General features: G+C 31.1%; 1 protein-coding gene across 1 annotated transcript in view; it reads left to right on the top strand.

Moving 5' to 3' along the window:
• LOC129975579 (uncharacterized) overlaps positions 1 to 24,559 on the top strand; it is a 47,621-nt gene that overhangs the window by 21,613 nt on the left and 1,449 nt on the right. Inside the window, exons 5-9 of the mRNA XM_056088642.1 lie at positions 5,961 to 6,076; positions 6,886 to 7,067; positions 8,164 to 8,262; positions 8,346 to 8,433; positions 10,563 to 10,623. Of these exons, the coding sequence (XP_055944617.1) occupies positions 5,961 to 6,076; positions 6,886 to 7,067; positions 8,164 to 8,262; positions 8,346 to 8,433; positions 10,563 to 10,623 (546 nt within the window). The remainder of the gene's footprint in view (positions 1 to 5,960; positions 6,077 to 6,885; positions 7,068 to 8,163; positions 8,263 to 8,345; positions 8,434 to 10,562; positions 10,624 to 24,559) is intronic.

Genomic DNA, 24,559 nt, shown 5'->3' with positions numbered 1-24,559 from the left:
CTTATCCCCCTTGGATTGAACACAAGAGATCGGGGAGAGAGGGGTGCAGTAGCTTCTGAGGGTAAATACCGCTGAGCATCCAAAGACAGAAGTCTGACTTTATCTCATATGAAGATGGCACTGACGCACACGCTTGCAGAACCCTTTTTTTACAGGGCGGGGGTAGGGGCTCTTTCACACATCTCATCGATAGAACACAGAGTAGAGAACAACCATGCTCGAAACCGGGACATCCAGATCACTAGGCGCTATCCCTAGACCAGGATGCCAGTCAAAAATTCTCATCTTCATATAAATTAATATAATTACAGATAGGAGTCATGAATGCCCAAAGAATGAATAATTAATGAATGCTGTCTCACGACTCCTGACATATCCGCTATTTATTTGAGCAACAAATTTACGAATTGTGCTAAATAAAATTCATATTTAGATGTATTTTCAAAAGTGACATTTGAAGTTGTTTTATTTCAAGAAAGGTAAAATACTTTGAATCCAGATGCAAAAATCATTATTATTGTAAGGAAGAAATGCTCTGGGATAGAATCGCATTAAGTAAGCCTCGCCGATTCACTTTTGGAATCCATTATGCCTCTAGTAACAGAATTGGCAAGAATACTATCTTCTCGACATTCTCATACATTTTCATAACATAGAGTATTTTTATAATTTATATTCATAACATAGAGTATTTTTATAATTTATATTCATAACATAGAGCCGTTTTAATATCTTCTTCACTACTAATTAAAAACAAAATCAGAAATAGTACTTTTAAGGATAGCACCGAGCGCCGATTTTATTTATACAAATGATTGCGTCTCTTATTTATAGTATTTACATGCGCACGAATAAGTAAGCGGCAAGCACTCAACCCTTTGGTCCAAAATTAGGGGCAGATCAGTAAATCTGATGATTAAATAATATGCCAAATTTCATTTTTGTGCCTTTTTTTGTATATATATATATATATATATATATATATATATATATATATATATATATATATATATATATATATATATATATATCAGAAAAACTTGCCCAGGGGAAAATTTTGATGAACTTTTATCCGCCTATCTTCATTTTTGATGAAAATTTTATCATTGTGTTTTCGAATCCTCTTGTTCAAGCGCGTACATGCAGTTATTGTATCGAACACGGGTTTTTACTCTGATCTCAAGAAGGTCAAAAATGTAGAAATCCTCCACAATCTGCGGGGCGAATTTTTTCCTATTGCAATACTTTCTCTTTGCTTACTTTATATATAAAAGTATTAAAAAAGAAAGAATTTTTTTTTGTGTCACAATATATGGGAAATGATTTTCTATTCCCATGAATCATCTTTATTCTGTAGATGTATTTCTATTGTAAAAAGAAGAGTTAGTTAAAAAAAAAATCAAATATTTTTTAGCTATTCAAATATTTGTTGAATAATTCTAATTCTTTTGAATTTAATTTATCCTTACTTTAAAAAGGATTTGGATTTTTTTTTCACACAATTTGAAATGATACGAACAAATAAGCGAAAGAGACCCCATTTTCATATTTAAGATTTCTGCGACTCATAACTAAGTTTCTAAAATTGAGTCGTGACCCCTTTTGACTCATTAAATGACCAAATAAATAATTTTAGCTTTTGTATCTGTATCAAAATTCTTGTTATTATTGGTTTAGTGAGTCCATATGATTAAGTGCTTATGAAAATAAATTGGAAAAAATTACAAGTTTCTAAAATCTGTCGTTTTCTCATTTTCCATATTATTGCTATAAGCTCTCAAATAAACAGTCTGGTTCAAATGTTGCCTTTTTTCAATATATGTGCCGGAAGAAGTGGAAGTAAGAAGCGATGGCGTTGTAAAATGTAAAAGAGAATTAAAATTTGTTACTGTTATCGTCTGTTATGGACTAATTTATTTGATAAAATAAAAATCATCTCAATGGGTGTTGTTCCTTATGGCACATGCAGCCAAGTCCGTTGACAAAGTCACCGATTTTAAGCCAAGAGAGCACCTCATATTTTTCAATAGCGCCATCTAGGACCAAAAGTACGTCTTAGCTACTTATGCGTCGTCACAACCCTTTTTAAGGGGTGGATTTCGTTCATGCATTTCAATCACTCATCCACAGGAAGATGACACACACATTCTCTTGCTCAACCCCTTGTTACAAGGGGGCTCTTTCACACACCTCGCAGATAGAACACAGGGAAGAACAACCATGCCTAAATCAGGACTCGAACCCGAGACGCCCAGACCATGGAAAAGATGTGCTACCCCTAAACCATGATGCCGGTGCTTTTCAATGGTGATTCTGTAGACTGTTTTGGATTAAATAAAAAATATTTGCAACGTTATTCATTAAGAATACGGATTTCAAAAGGACTTCTTCGGATCTAAAAAAAGAAACGCACTTTAGAAAATTAAAAAAAAAAATCTCTTAAATATTGGAACTTAATTGCGCAATGTCTACGGCAAGAATATCTGTCTACAATAATTGGATCCTTCCTTTTAGATTATGATGTGCGAAAGCACATTTAAAATGTCAGTTTCAAAATCTATCGCAGAAAATAAAAAAAAGAGTTCGAATTCTTTGGAGGAAAATTATTTCATGAAATAAGAAGAAAATCAATTTATGAATTGATAAATTCGATTGTCGGCGTCCTGGCTTAGGGCTTAGCTTTCCCTTGATCTAGGGTAGGGTTCGAATCCTGGTTCGGTCATGGTTGTTCTTTATCCTGTGTCCTATTTGTGAGGTGTGTGAAAGAGCTCCGTTGTAAAAAGGGGTTGTGCAAGCATGTGTGTGTCATCTTCATATGAGCTAGAAGTCATACTTCTGCCTTCAGGTGCTCAGGGGTCTTTACCCACAGAAGTAACGCACTCCTCTTCCGCTGTAAAGCGGACACGGCATCATCATAAATTCGATTTTCTTCGTAATCCTTCTTCGTATAGCAGAAACAGAAAGGTAAGAAAAGGTAATAGCCAATGTCGAAGTGCACAGAAACTATTGTTTGCCGGAACTATCATGAAGAAAAAAATTGAAACTGTGAAAAGAGCATTTTAGTTCGGACCTATTGTCTTGTATTCAATGAAATTAAACAACAATCAATTAATAAAATGTACTAATGTAAATTATACTCAATTTATGAGACAATAAAAAATTTAATGCTACTTTGCTATCAGATATTTCTGTGATGTTTTCTTTTCTAAGATGATTTGTTGATCTCGTGCCTTGTTGGTCGCAACACAGGTTAAATTCCTTTAAAATTTCATGCAATTACTTTCATTGGTAAGTCATATCATTGACTCTCCGACCCTCCCGAAGGCCCACGGATAATAAATACTGAATGAACGGACAGCCACAACAGCAGCATTGGCGGAACTATGGTTGAGTCCTAAGGGTCATCACCGGCCACGGTACAACCCTTCCCTAAGGAAGTACGTCCCGTCATCGATGGGAGGAGCTAGACCTTCACCTATTTATGTACCCTCCAGGGTGGCGAGTTCCAACCACCTTGCCAACGACACTGCAATACTAGCCAGAAATAAAAATCCAAATTTCATCTCAATAGCTCTCACAAGACATCTCAAAACTCTTGAAGACTGGTTTAATAAATGGAAAATTGAAATCAATCCTAGTAAAACTGAAGCAATCATGTTCACTAAAAATCAAGTTTACAAGGATTTCCGCACAATTAAAATTAAAAATCAAAATATCCCGTAGTCTAAGGAATGCAAATATTTAGGTGTCATTCTTGACAATAAACTTATTTGGAAACCCCACTTTTTTTATGTTAAAAAGAAGTTTCGAGACCTAACTCGTAAATTTTATCCCTTAATTTCTCGAAACTCCAAAATGAATAGGAACAACAAAATACTTATTTACACCGCCTATCTGCGTCCAGTTTTAACTTACGCATGTCCGGTTTGGGGATACGCTGCTAAATCAAACCTAAGAATTATAGAAACCCAACAAAATAACCTTATCAGAAGATTCTGTAACTGACATTGGTATATGCCAAACACTAACATGTATAAAGCATTTGACTACCCACCACTTAAAAAATTTATTAAAAAACTTGCTGAAAAATTCTTTAAAAATATTGACACTCATGATAATAAAGCAGTTCTAGATATTCCTAAATATACTCCTAATCTTCGTATTAAAAGACCCCGTAATATTCTGATTTAGCCCCCCCCAATCTTTAGTTTTTCCATTTTATTTACATTTTATTTTATTTTAACTTAATTTTTTCATATCCTTATTAAATAGCTCGGCAGCGTTTTCCCAATCCATGCGGCACCTCCTATCACATCCTGACAGCCAATAGAAACCTTAACTTCGTCAAGCACCTCACACCTCATCTCCTGCTAATACTATTTAAGCCAGTGCATCTGACTTTTTTGCGAAGATGATCACGTCAAATATGGAAAGCCAGGCTCTTTAAAAGTTTGTCATCTACCGGAGATTAAGCCCCAACCCTAGGGGCTAGGCGCTCCGTTAAACATATCATTAACGGCGAGTTCCAACCACCATGACGGAAGTCTCTCATATTCATTTTGAGTTGCCCCCTCCCCTGGGGGAATTACTTTCATTGGTAACCAAAATGAATAACAGTGATCTCAATAAAGTTCTACCTATATTATTTGAATAAAAAATTGAATTCTAAGTGTCATTAGTCTGCATGTAATTTAATAAAGAAGCCAATGGAGTGCTAAGGATAAGAACGCACGTTAGAAGATTGGAAATTTTAAATTTATACTGAACAAAACCCTTTCATTTATGCCTGCTGATAAAATCTAGATAAATATTTACAGATGCCATTACGCCACTGTGTTTCTATATCACACTACTCTATTAATATTAGTCCTCTGAAAGTCATGATTATCCTCTAACGTTAATCGACTTTAGAGGATACTTATGGCCTTCCGGATAGCCAGAGCCATCACCCATCTCGGATATGTGAGAAAAAGTTAATTTTCGGTTAACATTCGGCACTTGGATGGACAAGAAAATGACTTACTATGACAAGAAAAATCAGTTAAAGGATATTCACCAAATAAAAGATCGATTAATATGTACCAAATCATGTTTAATCTCTTTATCATTGCAACCACATTAAAAAAAAAGAACTGATTTGTGGCAAAATTCAGAAATGTTATCTGTATCATCTCAACTTTCGCTGCATTCGTCTTTCTCTGTTCCTAACGTAGTGTTTCTGCCATCTGAATGAGGAAATTAGTTTTTGGTCACAGAGCAGTTTTTTAAATTTTTACTTTTACAATATAGATGAAAAACAAATATTATAATTGTCAAAAAAAATCAACCTTAAAATTCTGTGGAATCTCCACATTTTTGAAAAAAAAAACCCATATTTTATTTATTTATTCATTTATTTTACGATTAAGCCTGTCCACAAAATAATTCGAGAATGCAAAGAGATGGATGAAATCTAATTATGAAATTGAGACAAATTTTAAGATATCTATAAAATTTGAGTGGAAACTCATCTAGAGAATTATTTCCGCTTGTATGTCTGCACGTGAACATAATAATTTTAATGTCTTAAAATGTGCGATAGTTAAAGATAATTTTTTTTTCTTTCTTTTCAAGAATTATTAACACTGAAACTCGATTTAACTTATTTTAGAAATCAAAGATTTTTATCATATAATTATGTTTTGCTAGACCAAGGTTGATTAGGAAATAATTTTGAATTCCTTTTCGAAACTTGGAGTTAATGAAAACTTTTTTTTCTGATTTCTTCTTGTTTAAACGCAGTGCGTCGTTTATGACTTTCCCCTTTTAAATCCCGTTTAACAAATCAAAAGGTTTTATATTTTTGCGTGTAAAACGAATAAAGATTTTTGTTAAATAAAGGTGCAGGAGGGTCGTCAATCATTCTTATTTTATTATCATTTTAAATATATTTAGTTATTTCTTCAATCTTTTCTTTTTAGCGAAAGCGAATTGACGCCTACATTTGTGGAAGATCCAGAACGGAAGACTTTTGTGACTTGTCTCTCCAGTTACCTTCACCTGGATGATCGATTTGAAGTAGATACGTGGCCAACTGGTAAGACCTTCAGCATCGATTTAAATTATGTACTTAAAAGTCATTTGGCAGTCGGGTTGTAAATGCCCAGAAAGAACAAAATGTTGGCATTGGAGTGACCGATATTCTACAAATATTTATCCAAAAGGCTCATGAAAAAATCACGCTTATTCGCTTCCAGCTTGAGACAGTACATTATTGTAAAATTTATATAATCCGCATGATTGACGATCTTAATGAGGTTTAATAATTATTGTTTGGGTTGAAAGGGGTAAGAAAAGTATTTTTCATCAAATTTTTAACATTGTCCTGAAATTGTCCAATCCAAAAGGTGGACGAAAAGAGACTATTTTTTCCTGTTCACGGTTAATCACATCCAGCTTGAGACAGTGCGTATATGTAAAATTTGTATAATTGCAACGCAAAATGCGTTTAAATAGTAAATGCAATTCACATGACAATGTAAACACATGGCAAAGACATCACAACATCATCATCTAAACATACACTAAATGAACGTTCAAGACCCCGTTGCATACGACTCACAAGAATTTCAAATTTAAAGTGCGTGAAACAAAAACTGATTTAATTCAAATTTTGTATTTCTAAGCTATTATATATATATATATATATATATATATTCAAATTTTGTATTTCTAAGATATATTAAATTTTGCATTTATAAGCTTTTGTATTCAAATAGCTATAGAATAGCTATAAATATGTCTTTATATATATAAAGACATATTTCACTTAATCTTTTTTATGACTCATATCAATTCATTTGCAGAATACGATTACTTCTTTTAAAATTTCGATTTTTTTTTCAGATTCACAAATGCAAAATGAAGTGATCGATTATAAGATCACCGTTCACAAAAATGAATCGTTCTATCCTTGGACTCACCCTCAAATCTTTCTGTCGATTCACTCTTCATTAGTTCCCGTCAATCCCCTACTGGAAGGCATTCCTTTGAAAACTGGACATAGTTACAGCATATACATACGTCTTGTAAGCCCATACTTTTTACTCGACTTCTTTTATGTTTGTTTATTTGTTTCCGACACTTCACACATTCGCATGCTTTTGAAATTCGAAATTTTATGCACTTGTGACCTCTGATGACATTCCATTACCTTAATATTTTCAAAACTAAATTATTGCTTATATGGGACTAGCGCCACCTGGTGGTGAATTTGAGAGCAGTTGATTTCAAGATTTCATAATACTATTTATAATACTGAATTTTAATTTTGATATATATATATATATATATATATATATATATCAAATTTATCAATTTCTAATATTTATGACAATTACTATAATTTTCTTGATAATATTTTGTGCAATTAACACAAATTTTGCTGTTTAAAAGCATTTATGTGTTAATGAGCTTCACTAGTGACTATTTCATACTAGTGAATTAATCTGTCCGTCTTCTTGTTGGAGCACTGAATGACTTTTGCATGCACAAGTCGAATATAAGCTGTGCTCCCCTATTTTGGCAAATATATCCTAGAATCTAAGAACAGCGATAGTATAAGCTTGTCAGCATTACTAGATCTCCATCAATAAGTCAGTTCACTAGCATATTGCTTGCTAGATTACTGATAAACTACTAAGTGTAAAAGCTGAATATTAGTTGCAAGTTTTTGACTTGAATATCCTAGTATCTAAGTAATAGCAATAAAAATGAGCAGTAAAGAAGAAAACTTTGACATGACTCTTGTGCACGTCTAGAGACGATTCCTATAGGACACTGACTTTTTATTAATAAAAACTGTTAGATGATTGAAAATGTAGATTTATGTCTTAATTTAGGTCCTATTAGTCAAAGGACCGACGTCGGAAACTAAACACTAAATGTCTATCTGGGGTCTACGAGACAGTCAGAAGGCACACCCTTCCGCTGGCTCCCTGACACTACTCTAGTCTTTAAAATCTCAAAGCAAATCTAGACCAATCCTTCAATAATCGCATCCCTAAAGGAGGACACAGCCGCCATTTTTTAGAATAAATTTAATGATAAATATTTTTTCAAAGTAAATTGAATGGAATTAGGCTATTTTAAATCAATAATTACTTGTTGTTTATTTTCTTTTAGGAAGAGGAACACTTGTTAGCTTCTCCTTATGGAACTAATTGCACTGATTATGATGAATTGTGGAGAAAAAATAACATGACTGGCCCTCGATCGCGAGAGGTAATTCGGAGGTTTTGAATAACTTTTCGGTCTAATAGAGATAACGAATGTTTCTGATGTCTTTATATTTTGTTTCTCAATAGATGTGTCGAGACATGTGCATGTGGTTCTCTGCTACCAATTCTACCATAAAAATGGTGTTGCCTAAATATTCATCGGAGGCCTTTACAGGTTATTATTTCCCAGTTCTTGTATTAAAGTTAACCTTACTTTACTTTGAGTAATGTGAATTGTCATATTGTTTGGTTGTGAAGTGACTTGGTATAAGGTCCGAATTTCTAAAATGCTGTTCAGAATTTTTTGTTTAGAGTACATATTTATGCATGTAAATATCTTTTGTCTTTATTTGTTTAACAAATTTGCATTTTATTTTGAATTTGAATGGAGCAGCATTCAATTATTTGGCAGCGAATTGTCCTGCAAATATTTTACAGCTCGCGGTCAAATATTTGCACTCAGTGATAATATAGCAGTTTTAATTCTATGAAAAGAAACGGCGAAATTTCGATTTTTCTAGGTTAGAATTCGAATGCTGGTTTTGAAATACTATTTTATTCAAGGACGTATATTTGTAATTTATGGCCAAAATCATACTTAAAAGAATTTTTTTTTGTTCTAAAAAATTCTTGCTAGTATGATTTTATGTTTTCTTTGTTTATACTTAGAAATTAATGTAATTCATCATTGTATAGTGAAATCTGTGTCCTGCATTTTTGGATCTAAATGTGTTTCTACTTAATGAAATTCTATCTCAGTTCTAGTAATTAAAATGTATTAATTTAATTAGTGTTAAATCCCCGCATATGATGAATTAAAATTCTAAACGAATTCAATTCCTTACTTAAATAATATTTTAAACACATTTTTTTACATAGCTTTTTTTAATTTAGTTTATTTCACGTTTGTAAAAATGAAGGTTTGTAATCTATTTTTCACTCGGGTCCAGACATATAAGAGTTTTGAAAGTCCAATTTCTCTTACTTTTGAAATTTCCTACTTTTCATTTGTGCTTTCTTGATTATGATACACTTTTTCAATAATTTCAAAACTTAATTGGCACTTTATTCATTAATTTAGTTGAATTTTAATTCAATAAGAGAAGTGCTATATGGCAGCGAAAAATCGGAAAAAGTTTATTCTAAAATTTTATAATATCTATAGTAATGAATTATAAGTACATTAAAACGTAAAGAATACTATTTATATTAAACTAAAAAGGTTCACTTTTAAAACGGCTTTTTAAAAAATTATTTTTTATTAGTCGTCATGGAAGATTCAGTTTAGTCAAATAATATTATTTTGTCTTAAAGTTTTTAAATTTATGAGTAGTGGGAATCCATTTATTTAAATAAAAGCGTCTGAACTGTTTAGAATGTAAAATTTCTCCTTTACATGTTTTCAAATGATTTTTTTTTTTTTTTTTGCAAAAGTTGTAAAATTTCATCTTAATCTTACATCCTTAACTAAATTTAATTATTATTATTTTTTTTTTTTTGAAAATCTTTCAAACCCTGTTTCAAAGGTATTTAGGTAAATTCTTTTACATATTAGTAAATAAAATATCCAAAAGTGATTATTGGAATGTAAGTTTTGTTCAGATCATTTGCTATGCAGTGGAGTAATCAATGTTTTTGAATAAGCATTCAGGTCTTTCTTACATTTTTGAACTAAAATGCACGCTTCCTATTCAACAACTCATCCGCAATTTGTCGATTTGAAAAGGGGCCATTTATAGAGCGACCACTGAAAGATTGAAGCCTATATACATGAATTAACTTCTACAAAAATACCTTTTAAATTCCTTATTATTTTATTTTGTAATACAATTAATGATTGTTTTTAAGTAGTATTGGTGAAAAATAATAATAGGAGATACTATGACTTTATAATAGTGCTGATATTTTCTATGAATTTGAATAAATAATCGTCCAACTGGTTAAAAAAATCAGTGAATTTTACTCGCAGTTCAACATCTTGTATAATAATTTTAAATTCCGGTGAGTACTATATTTTACTCCATACAGTAAAAGAATTAAAAAAATATGAAAATGAATTCTCCAGCTTTTCAATCTGTATTTGTATTTGATTAATAATTACAACATGAACAATTTAAAATTTCAGTTTAGACATCATTTGAACATTCAGTCTGAATCATTTTGATATTTTCCCATTGTTTAAAAATTGTTATAATTTGTCCTATTTTCAGCGAAGTGGCATTTTAAAGAAATATGTCGCATCAATGTTAGTCAAGCAAAAAGCGACTCTTTACAAAATAATAAAAAATGTTCCATTTTATATAGAAATGTACAAACGTTGGAATTCCACAGATGAATGCATGGAAAATTGCAGCACAGACTGCACGTAAGTAGGTATTTAATATTTTAACGTCTAATTTAGTTTTGCTTTCCAAGGTACAGACAAAAAAAAAATCCCAATTTCATCAATAAATAAAACTGAAAGAATTCACTTAATTCAGAACTAAAAAAATAATTCAATCAACGTGAACATTAAATAATTCTTGGGTATGCATTGTTATAAATGTACTATCTTACGAATTCCGCTTCAGTATAACATGAAAGCTTATAGAGAGACCGAAAAATTGCAGCTTAGGTTACACGAATTTAATATTTGCAGCATAATTCGACTTCAACACAGTTCCAAGTTAACTATGTTTCTTGTCAATGAACTTTATTACTTGAATAAGTGTTTTGGGCCGTAAACACTTTCAGGAATCAGAAATTTAATAGAAAAACATTACATTTTATTAAAAGTGAGCTTAAGCATAAAATATTTCGTTGTGTAAAAAAAATAAAGATGCTAATGGCGCTTTAGTGATATATTTATTTGGGGGCGAAATAGCTTATATAGAATAAAAACCCGTCTAAGCTATGTTTTTAAATCATGAAATTGGTTTAGTTCCGATATATTTGAACCACACTTCGAAGCAGCAAGAGGGACAAATTTCATACTTTCGGGCCATGATCAGAATCGGTGTTTCCTTCTCCTAATCGAAACCGGTCATATGGCGGCCTGCCTTTGCATCATCAAACCAAACCAGCCTCTTTACAAAATTTCATGATGCACTTGCGAGAGGGCATTTGGGCTCAATAGATTTAATGTGCCGCTTACATGGCATTTCTTTGTTGGAATCAGGTTTCGAACCTGGAAATTTTATATCCCGAAGCCGATACTTTAGGTAGAGTCTCTGCAAACCTTTCTTTAATTACGAATGTATCAAATATTCTGTTTTTACTTCTGAATTATTTATAAGATAACCAGTTGTACTGATGAATCAATAAATTAGAGTGACAAAAGATCTAGCATGTTTTTAATTTATAAATTTAAATGGATATATTTGTTTGTTTATTAAGAGTAGAAGTCGAAATTAAACTCTTCCAACTATAGGATAAATATAATTCATAGTGATCTGGAATTTAGAAATTTCAAATTATGCTTAATATATATTTTTAAAAAGTGAGAAAAGATTGTTTAGTGATATGGGATTTTCAGAAAGGGAAATTCTTGCTCAAACTAGCGACGAAAGATAAACATTGATATGGAAATAAGAGTTTATCAACAAATCATGCAATTACTGTAAAAAAAAGACCGGGAATCAAATATTTCTACTAAAATGGTGAAAACTCCACTGCTACAGCAGGAGCATTCTATCAGTAAAACATATTGTTACAAACCTGTAACGTTGCTACCCAGCACGGTGAGTTTAATCACTGGAAAAACCGTTTTATGATCAGCTCTGTTGGGTGCTGATCAGGTGCTGTGTCAGTGATCACAGAGCTTGGTGACAAAATAGATATTACAGGAAACTTCAAGAATTTTAGCGATTCAGCCAATAGGAACCGAGATACGCCTTATTAGTCCAGAACATTCTCTACCCGCCTCCCGGGAACTATAAAAGGTCTGCAGTCTCAAGTTGTAGTCAATTGTAGTCAAATATCAAGTCGTCGAGAGGATAACGATGCAATGGCGGAATAGTCCAGCGAAGATCTCAAGCGATTGCTGAATTGAGATGTGTGCTGAGTTCTGGTATTTATTATAGAAAGAGCGTCGAGTGGTGGGTGGAGTAGCCAACCGTGTAGTAATGAGGCGGCAGTTGGATACAGCTAAAGCGAGAAGACAGAGGAGAATTGCAGACGTTTGGAGAGACCATAGAATGAAGTTACGCAGATTGCTTCGTTCTGCTGAATTCGGTCTGGACGCTTTGTGTACTGTGGTTGTTTTTACTACCGATTACCACTTGTGAGCTACTGTTTGTTACAGTGTACTGCTGTGTGTTTCCTGTGTTCGTCTCTGCTGTATATTTGCCGTCTTCGTGTTCAATAAACTTCGTCATTGTTTTCTACTGAGGGCTGTTGATCGAATTTATTTCACTTACCAACAATTCGGCAAAAGAACACCCGACTTGAATTTGCGTAACAATATGTTACAGATTATTGAATAATGATGAGAAATTAAAATACTGAGATCTCCTACGTAATAGATAGTAATTTTTTGAGGAACTTGTTGTCTTATAATTTCACCTTGCATATCATTTAAATTTGAGTATTCTGCACATGGGGAACATTTGGATATGCCAATCACTTGATCACTTCTCTTGGAAATTAATAAGAAGTGTTCTTGATTTTTGTTTATATAAAATCTGCAACTATTAGATAAAGTGGAGATTCGGGAGTTGCAGTTTCTTCTGCGATGGGTTAAAGGGCGGATGAAGGAAATTTTCACTCGAATGATGGAATTAATGAGCACTATTTCTTCATTTTGGCAACTAAAATATCCTATAAGGTCATCACAAAGTATGGTAAAAACTATGCCATATGCAATTTTAATGCAAATTAAAACTATGGTTTTTATTGAGCCTTATTATGTTTAGTCCGTTCCAAAGTTATTTGCAATTTGTTTCACAATGGTAAATAATTAGTGAAAATCAGTGGTGATTTCAGAAATCCAATAATGTTACCGGGTCCAGGAAACGAGTTTTATGCAAGATGGTATGTATCTCCATATTCATCACAGCGTCCAACGCCTAGTATTTACCGAAGCGTAATTCAGTTTTTTTGCTAAAAAATCGTTAGTACAAGTTTCAATGATATGATCATTTGTTTGCTCAAGGCCACCATGATGTATATACTCTCAATCAGTTTTTCAAAACAAATTTTGCTTAGAATCGCTAAGAATTTGAGTGATGTGTTAACGGTCAATTCCATGCTATCACTTATTGTATATAATCATTTGTCAGGAAGGTCTATAATCATCTGTTTCCTTAAGACCAACATGATGTAAATGCGCTCAATCAGTTCCTCAAATAAAGAACCGCTAAGAATTTGAATGATGTGTTAACGGACAATTAACAAGGTCTATAATTATCTGCTTCCTTTAGACCGTCAATATGTATGTGCCCTCCATTAGTTCTTCAAAACAAATTTTACTTAGAATAGCTAAGAATTTCAGTGATGTATTAAAGTACAAAGCAATGCTGTCACTTATTAAGGTCTACAATAATCTGTCAGGAAGGACTATAACCTGTTTTTTTACCGTCATGATGCATATACCCTCAATCAGTTCTTCAAAGTAAATTTTACTTAGAATAGATAAGAATTTGAATGATGTGTTAACGGACAAAGCAATGCTGTCACTTATTAAGGTCTATAATTTTTTCTAAGCGGCCATTTATGCTTCAAATTATAACAGTGTACTCTTTAATTTTTATTAGGAAACTGAAGTACAGTTATTCTGTGTTTGAAAGGTTCCTGGGAGTAAGTAGGACTAATATTTTTACTTAATAACCAATATCTTTAGATAATATAATATTTTTAATCTAAGGCTGTCAAGAAGAAAGTTATAACACTGTAAATATAAATCATAAATTTTCGACCACTTTGTCAAGTTAAGAAGATGACTTTTATTTAAAATGAAACGAGCTAGGCTTCCATGGATATAAAAACACTATAAATATTTTTTTATTTTTTATTTTTTTTATAGAATACAGTTAATTGCTTTTTTACAAATAAGTAAAATAAAACCTGCATCAAGTTTATGCAGCATATGTATATAATACTATATGATGAAATTGAAAAATTCTAAAGTGTTCCATTTTTATTTGGACAGGTTTTCATGACTTTATTTAATGTATTCTAACTTGTGTATTAAAACATATTAAGTTTCCATTCAGTGTGTGGTTCAATAATGACCCATGGCAAACATTTTTCTTTTAATAATTTTTTTCGATTCTGACACCTTTCTTTATGAAAAATAAATTCTTAATAGTGTCAAAAGTAATTTTATACCGTTTCTTAGTTGAACTATGAAAAGAAAAAAAATGACATTTCTGCTACGGTTTTACTGTGCTGCCTGTATTCGTTTGATATTTATAAATAGAATTCATCAAATTTATATATGCTCATACATTCTATTCGCATATTGTATAATAAGTCTCCGATGCTTCAAATAATAAGAAACCGCAATATACAAGACATGAATTATCGGATTAATTCATGCATGTTCAAATATGTATCTATATTATAACTGTGAATATTGATAGATTATATTATTTTTTAACTATCAACTTCAACTATCAATTTTAAACTATCAACTTGTTCGAATATAAACAAAAGGAAAGTACTTAAGATCTATTTTTCTAAAAAGAATTCCCTATGAAATGTTAAATCGTATGATGAAAAAAGAATTGTTTCACCCATAGACGAGAATTGTTTCACACGAGTTCATTGCATTAAAGCTGTTCAGGGGTCCTAAAGAATGATGGAGATCTATTTGGATGAGAGTTGAGATTTCTGATTATTTTGGCAGCCTAACCAATTTGAAAAACCTTAATAAATTGTTCGAGAAACTCGATGTCAGTGGCTGTTTCGAGAGATACGAAACCTATCTAAATATCAAAGAAATGTTCAGTTTTAAATAATTTAAAAACTGTACTTTTGTAAACTTATTCTAAAGTGTGGCGAGTCTCATAACTTTTGCAAATTTATCAATGTAAACCCTTTATTTACGATCTTGATTTCTTTTCAGGCCGTTGATGGATTTCTACCCTTAGAAAAGTAAGTCAGTTTCATATGACAAAGGCTGAAAGGTGATAAGGTTGAAATTTCAACAATATGTCGCTTTGCATATAATTATTAATTTTATTGTCTATGTGCTCTGAATATTTTTCAGGGATTGTACTCTGGATATGATGTTGAGAAATTTAAAACTATTTTCATAAAACGGTGCATCGAAAGTTCATTAACTTTTTACAAGATTTTCACTTTATAAAATAAATTTATCTCCAAAAGTGAAGGTACATAGTGTTTCTGAAACTTTCCATGAAAAAATTCAAATAAAGACAATAAATATAATTTATATGAAGAGTATTGGATGACTTTAATTAAATTAAAGACTTATATCTATCATTTAGTTAAAAAAGAACTTGATGATTTATAGAAGCCACTAAAAATTAAGTATATTTCATCATTAATTAATCAATAGTTTATTAAAATGACAGGCGATCAAGGGAATGGAATGAACTTTGGCATATGTGTATCCTTCTAGAAGGCTTAGCTATACACGATACGTCTGGAACATATTACTAAGCCTTCAAGTTATGTATATAAGGCTTGGTATATACCCTAAATTTGGAATATACAGGGTGTTGCCGAATTCGACTAACAAATTCAGAGAGGTGATAACAGATACCAAGAGGATGAAAAGAATCACCATACAACATAGGGTCCCAAACGTTTAATAGGTGAAAATCGCAAAAATATAAAGTGCCCCAGAATTATTGGAAACTGTAAAAAAGTTAATTAAAAAAAAGTGATGTTTCAACAATAATTTTTTTATAAGTGAAAACACAATCTTAAAAGTGTTTTTTTATGTAAGTAACATGGCGATTTGATGATCCAGGGAGGTCGTAAATTACTGAAAACGAAAAAGTAGTTTGGAACCAATATCTGCATAAATATTAAAACTAGAAGAAGAATAAAAACAGGAAAATATAAGGAATTTTATACTCTTTAATTTGATATAAGCATGTAGTGTGAAAACTGAGGAGTTTTTAAGATAATCAAGAGAAACTAAACTGGGCACCAGAAAACATCGCAGCAACATCGGTGATAGTAGGTATTAAGGAGATGAAAAATTAACATAAAACATAGGGTCTTAGGTGATATTTATTTGGCGAAAATCGCAAAAACAGACGTCAAAAAATCAATGAGCCTGGCAGAGAAAATGGCCCTATGAATGAGAATATTAGGAACAAGGTAGTCGAGAAGAAGAAACCTTCCAGTATTTAATTTTCTATGCGTTCGAAAAAATAAAAGCAGCGAGCTAGTATTGGTTTTTCATTCCCTTTTTAAATGAATACATTACGCGGATTATACAATGTATTCAATCAAAAATATAATTAATATTTCTGATTTTTTAATAAACTTTCAAGATTTTAAGTGTATATTCTGGTCAATTATTGTATTCAATATGCTGTTTAGTTATTGAAATTACTTGTCCAATTATTCAAATTACTTGACCAATTATTGAAATTATTGAACATTTTCTTGTTATGATAAATAATATATATCAATTTATTAATTAAAATTACTTATTATTTTATTAATGTTGTGTTATTGATTAAATTTTTAACGGTAGAAAAAAGCCTGTCTTCACTCTCATCTTTTTTGCTTTAAACCTGTCAAAACCTTAAAACCTCTTCTCTTAATGTGCTCATTTTAGATAATTGTTTTTTTAATTAGAATTTTTACGTAAATTGTATTTTTATTGTGATTCCATTCATTTCAAAACTCCTCCATAGTAATTTTTTTAATTGTTGCCATTTGATCATTTGATAATTTTAGTATAAAATCGAAAACGTAATATTTATTTTTTAGCGATGAAATATCAGTTCAGATTTTAATAGCAGATCCTCAGGTGCCAGTAACGATGCACATTCAATCGTTTGGTGTAAGTAGTTTTTTTTTGTTTTTTTAATTACAGAGAGTTGAATGTTCACCTAAGCAAATTACAATTATACACATTTAAGGCTTCAATTTACAAGATATAGCAAATTTTCATGCCTAAATTTTCATGTGTGAATTTTATTTAAAGTACATAAAAGATGACTGCTTCGCTTTATTGAAAAAGAAAAAAATACTTTCCTATAAAAAAAGCTCCGTTTTTTTTTTTTTTTTTTGTCAAAACTTTTTTCTTTATTTTGTTTTGAATTTTGATTTGAAAAGAATAGGGGCGCGTGCGTTTTAGATAAATTAATGACAGAAAATACTATTGAAATTGACATTATTATTTATAGAGCAACATAACTCTAATTTTCAGTTATTAACTCGCATATTTTAGATATTTAAGAATAATGTTTTAAGAAGAAGACGGATTTAACATCTTCTTTTTGTACAAAATTCATTATTTTGAAATAAGAATCCTCATTTAGATACATATGCATAGAATAAGATAGACAATTCAATAAAATTTAACCAAAACTCAAGGAGCGTCCATCCTTCCTCAAATTTATGTTGCTCCGAATAAAAAAAAAATGAAATATATATACTTTTACACACACACACAAAGACACACATACATGATTTTTTTTTTTTGTTAGGGGTGTTTTTGACTTTAAAAAATACATGCTCTTTCATACAAAAATCACACATATTTTTCTTAAGTATATTTCTGATTTTAAATAAAATTCAATTCTTTTGAAATTATAATTAATTTTAATGTTTAGAAAGAAACGTGTAACATAAAATTGATAAGCAAATAGTGCAAATCGGTAGAAATTACGAAATAACTGTAGTTGTTAAAAATAAGTAGTTCACAGTTTGTAGTTGCCATAAATTATTAACCACTACATTTTTTTGTAACTTTAATGCATTATTGCGCAATCAGACAAAAATATCATCAAATACTTTAAAATCCCCCCCGCCCCCCCAAAAAAATAATTTTTCTCATTCTTAACTCTCCAAATTTTTTATTACTATGAAAATCGCCTTATCTGCCTCTGCCTGTGTAAACATGCAGGGTTATCTATTAGCCGTCTATGACATCGGTTTCAGTCGTACCAGAATTCTATTACAGCTCAAAAAAGTTTTTTTGTCCATTTGGTGGGATCGGAAAGGTGTCATTTTTCTACGAGCTCCTTCCTCAAAGTGAAACAATAAAGTCTACGAAATACTATCATCAACTATATCAACTGAAAACTGCCATAGCTGAAAAGCGGCCAGAATGAATGAACAGACAAGGCGTTGTTTTCCATCATGACAACGCCAGACCACGTAATGCATTAGTCGCAAGAGAGAAGAAGATCTTACAGTTTGATTGGGATCTTTTACCGCATTCTGCATACTCTCCAGATCTCGCTCCATCTCATTATTACTTCTTTCTGTCTTTAAAAATTTCTCTTCGCCATAAGCGCTTTGAATCCGTCAGCGAAATAAAAGCGTACCTCGAGGATTGCTTCTTGTCCAAAACACAACAGTTTTGGAAAGATGGCATAATGAGGCTTCTTGAGAGATGGAAGAAGGTAATAGAGAAAAAGAATTCTTATATAACAAAATAAATAATATCTTAAACAGAAAATATTGTGTATTCATTTCATACGGGACTTATGGGACACCCTAATATTTATTATGCTGACTAAGTTATTCATATCTAGCATTTAGAGCATTTAATGTTTCATCAATTGTAAAGTAATAAATTCATGTTATATTTTTCTTTTGGATCTTCGATCGTATTATCTCGCGGCTTTATGTAAAAATTCTTTTCCCTTCTTTAGCACTTAACTTATTTAAAAGTAATTCATGATATTTAAATAGAGTGCTTGAGCAAAGAGAGTGGAGAGAGCAATTTATACACTAGGACAAAAATTATTAATCATTGTACCTATTGAATAGATTCACATTTGACAACCTATTTATTGATTCGATAAACAGCCTTTTTGGTAAATGAACTATTTAATTTAAAAACACTTTCAGTGATTCGATTCGATAATCGCTTAAAATAGTATCTGCCAAACAACTTTATCATAAATGTACCTAAATTTAAAAATTCACAAATGACACAGAACTAAAACTGTTAAATACTGTATATATGATGAACTTGCATTTCTATCCCATCGAAGTATTTGCAAGAACCAGGCTACTGTGCAACGAAATTCCAATTTTATAATGAGAAGTAACAAACAAGTTTTCCAAAAAATAAATTCATTTAAATTTGTTTGTAATATAACCGTTTAAAGTAACTCTTATCGGACGCTACATTTTTATACATAGTTGACAAGCACTGCTGTCTTATGAAAGGTGACTTACAACTGTTAAGGATCAAACCAACCTTTCAGTAATACATACACTTGTTCTCGAGAGTTCTTGCACTTCCGTAAAAATAGCTCTTACATAGACAACAGTAAAATATTTAGAAAGTCTTAATGAATGTTTTAAAAAAGAACCACTTTCCAATTATCTTCATTAGTAGCAGATGTACGCATCTTGCGATTCCTACGCAGTGCGCACTAGGACTGTGCAAATTTTCGATTTATTGAAAAAAAAATCGATATTTTTGAAAAATCGATTTTTTGATGCCAGTTTTTGAAAAATATCGATCTATCGAAATCGTGATCATGAATAATAGTTCATAATAAATCGCGATGCAATAAATCGATATTCACAATTATTTTGTGCATTCGATTTCGTTTTGGTTATATTTTAGTGTTTGTTTTTGTTGCTCTTCATAATTTTCACCTTCATACAGAATTTGTGTTAATATTTCTATACATAGTGTCTTTTTCTAATGTATAAAAATACTTGTTTGAAGCATGTCGTTTTGAAATAAACTGATGTCTGTTCTCTAACCGAATGATACTATTATGGAAAAACAATTGCGCTTATCAGAAGGTTGTCGACTGTCGTTTGTTTAATCGCTAAATATGCATCTTCAGAAATAAAAGCAAAAAGGATTCGTTCAGATTAAAATCACAATTTTATTCACAGCTTCAATTTTACAATTTTTTACAATTACTTTATTCAATTTTACTCTTAAGCGTACTGGCATAAAAAAAATTTGTTATACTTTCGTTCTTGATTAACGGCTCATGATAAATCGCGATACAATAAATGGATATTCACAATTCATTTACGTTTTCGATTTCGTTTTGGTTTATTTTTGTGGCTCTTTATTCTTATTGGCCTTCATACAGATTTTTTATTAATATCTCTATAAATACTGTCATATTTTAATATATAAAAAACACTTGTTTTAAAAGCAATCTTATAAATTGTAACATGCAGACATTGCTTTGGCATTGGCACACTTTATTAAAGCGACTTTAACACAATTATTTTCTAACTATTTTTATTCAAAAGAAAACAAATATTTTTATTACATAAATTGAAACTTCCTTTTATTTGGAGTCGTTCTGATCAGTCAACAGGTTAAGAGACGCTATTTATAATTTATAACATCTATAAATAAGCAATGATATCACGATATATAAAAAATATCGATATGTGTTGGACGATATATCGCGATGATGAAGTTCCGTCATCTCCCAGCCCTAGTGTGAACTATGAGTTTCCCTCTCTTTGAACAAGATGGTCAATTTAGTTTCACATTTCAGCTCATTTTTTCTTTTATAAATCTTGCAATTATTTCTGTGTGTACTTACTTTTACAACACTTGTAGGTAGGACATCTTCTCAGCCATGTTGGAGGCCTGCTCGCTTTTTGGATTGGCATCTCCATCTGGGCGATGGTCGGAATGATGGAGAAAGCAGTCCGGAAAATCATGGACTGGATGCAGTAATTAAAAACACTGCTTTCACCAGAGTGTGACTTAAATGTATTAATACTCGCTTAAGTATTAAAGCCTGCTATCTGTGCATCATATATTCCACTAAGGCAAACTCTTTTTTTTTTCCTTTTTCGTTGTTTTCTAGCATATTCCAGAAAATTTTTACGAATTTCAAGGGATTCAAGGGAATAACTTAAATTACACCAGCCTGCAACAATTTCTTGTTTTAAAAGTAATAGTTGTTTTTTATGTATTTTCGCATGCTTATTTCAAAAATAATATCAGTTTTTGCGTATCACGTACAGTGTTTTTTGAAAAGTACATTTTTTAAATAAGTAAAAATACACAGATTTTTTGCGCTTTGGATAGGATAAATTAATAAAGTATGTGTGTTTATTTGTTTAAATAAATTCTGAAAACCTCTTACTTCATTGAAATTAAATAATACATTTATATTGAATAAATACTTATAATTGTATTTAAAAAAACCTTTTATTTTAAAATTCAAAACATAGATGGCAGTTGGATTTCAACGTGAAAAATGAAGTACCTGAAAAATTTAATAAAGCCGAATTAAATGACTTAATTCGTGATTTTGGTTTAACTAAAGAAAATACAGAAAATTATTAGACTCTCGGTTAAAAGAGAAAAATTTATTAACGACACATACGTAGTTTAGTTGGTACAGGAATCGAGAAAAACAATTTTTATCATTTTTCAAATCTGATAACTTCTTGGTTTATTGAGCTGACATACCTGGTTTATTACATGAATTAGAAGATAATATTCCTTATAATCCGAATGATTGGCGACTATTTATAGATTCCTCAAAGAGGAGTCTAAAAGCAGTTTTAATGCATAACGAATCTAAACTTGCATCAGTTCCAGTTGCACATTCCGTTTTCATGAAAGAAACATATGAAAGTATGGAGATGCTTATCACTAAAATAAAATACACTGAACACAAGTGTGCAATATGTGGTGACTTAAAGGTTATAGGTCTGCTTCTCGGGCAACAAAGTGGATTTACTAAATTTCCGTGCTTTATTTGTGAATGGGATAGCAGGGTATGAGAAAGTCATTGGATAAAAAAGATATATCCGACGAAACAAGAAAGGATTCCTGGTAAGAAGAATATTTTAAATAAATATTTAATAGATCCACAAAATATTTTATTGCCCCCACTTCACATAAAATTGGGACTCATAAAGCAGTTTGTGAAAAAATTTTCTTTTTTTTTTGCAGGCTGGTGTTATTAGGGTGTCCCAAAAGTTTCTTTCTCATCGCGCTATGAATGGACTTATCTGAATCTGCATGTGCAAACATTCAGGCTTCTCTATTAGCCGTCTTTGTCATCGGTTTCAGTCGTCCCAGAGCTCTACTACACTCCAAGCCGGGACTACACCCCCAAAAAGTTCTTTTGTCCATTTGATGGGATTGGAAGGGCGTCATTTTCTACGATCTCCTTCCTCAAAGTGAAACAAAAAATTCTACGAAATACTGTCATCAGCTGGATCAATTGAAAGCTGCCATAGCAGAAAAACGGCCAGAATGAATGAACCGACAAGGCGTTGTTTTCCATCATGACAACGCCAGACCACGTAATGCATTAGTCGTAAGAGAGAAGAAGATCGTACAGTTTGATTGGGATCTTTTACCGCATTCTGCATACTCTCCAGATCTCGCTCCATCTGATTATTACTTCTTCCTGTCCTTAAAAATTTCTCTTCGCCATAAGCGCTTTGAATCCGTCAGTGAATTAAAGCGCACCTCGAGGATTATTTCTTGTCCAAAACACAACAGTTTTGGAATGAAGGCGTAATGAGGCTTTCTGAAAGACGGGAGAAGATAATAAAGTGAAAGTTACTTTATATAATAAAATAAATAATATCTTAAACAGTGAATATTGTTTTTTCATTTCATATTAGAAATAGGAAAGAAACTTATGAGACACCCTAATATTTTAATTAGCACTTACCTCACATGATAAATTTTCACCTTAATATTTTTCTCCTGATGCACAGATGTTTGCAGTTTTATCATATCTCGATTGTTATCATTTGTAATAATAAAACGGAAACAGTTTACTAGTAACGCAAAGAGAAGATTTAAATAAATATTCAGAGCGCATGCGTCAACATCCGACAGATATTCGTCATTTAACGATTGTACTTGGAATATATAGGAAACTAATGCTAAATTATGAAAAAACCTTGAAATACATTAGATATTGCTTATTTACTAATTCTTTAGAGTTTTTTGAGACATTTTGGAGAGTACCTTATGTGTTGTCATTTAAATTGAAAGCAGGTTTTATTATTTTTGTTTCCATTGTCTTTTTTATGTCAAACTAAGCTCATTTTGTATCTTCATGAATAATTCGTACTTTCGCGAGAGAATTTATATTTCATTTATTTGTTAATAGCTTTTCTTTCTTGCTTATAGAAATTATTGTAATTTGAAATAAAAAGTTGAAAACAATAAACGTTGTTATTCATCATTTGGTTTTATTTTGTATTAAGATAGAATTTTATTATTTAAAACACTTTATGCATTAAAACTTATGGCTTCCTAATAAGTCAACTCGAATTCAAGCTTTTACAATAAATTAAATTATGCTCAAATTAACTTCAAGATCTACTGACTCAAAAACAGATGCGCAATTTTCAGAAATTCTGCTGCTGCTTGAGTATCGCGTCTTTCTTTTTGCTTTAGAATTAAATTCGGTCCAAAAAATCATGAAATTGGATGATACTGATTCATATTTAATCCTTTGAAATGTATTTAATGGCATAAAAACTGATATTTACTTCAAACACAAACTTAGACAAAATTCTCTTCCCTATATTTCGTGAGGTTTATTTTAGACACAATTATATTCTGATAACTGACAGTTTTCTACATTAAATTTGATATGAATTAAGCAAATGAATCTTTGGAAACTGAAAAAGGCAAATAATAATAATGATAATTAAAGGGACTCAACAACAATGTAATATCAAATTTTTAAGCTAGTTAATTTTTTTTAATTTATGATTCTCTCATTTTGTCAACATATTTTGCTTGTTTTTTGGCAGCGGTTTCTGCTAAATTATCTTGGTGGTGCTTTGTTTTTTAGCACCAATCAGTGGCATACAGGGCACGTGGTCTGGAGCACAAAATTAAGGAATTAGTTCTGTGTATTTAAAAGAAAATTTTCTAATAAGTTCTCGTTTCCCAAGATTTTTAAAAAAAATTAAAATGCTTTCTGGAAAATAAGAGTAAATTAATTTTTTCAACCCAATTGGGAATAAGGGTTTGTTAGATGCTGATGATATAGAACGCGTACAGATTATGGTTATTTTATGTGTTAAACAGAATAAATTATAATAAAACTTATATTAAATAACTTTTTTGTGTGCATAAAAGGGAAGAAATCTTTCAGATTTTCGATTCTTGCGGAAGCAATGAACACTTGACATACATCATAACTAGAGATGGTGTGGATTTCTATACAAATATC

Source organism: Argiope bruennichi, chromosome 7 (genome assembly GCF_947563725.1).
Source record: "Argiope bruennichi chromosome 7, qqArgBrue1.1, whole genome shotgun sequence".
Taxonomy (NCBI): domain Eukaryota; kingdom Metazoa; phylum Arthropoda; class Arachnida; order Araneae; family Araneidae; genus Argiope; species Argiope bruennichi.
This window is presented reverse-complemented; position numbering and strand designations above follow the sequence as displayed.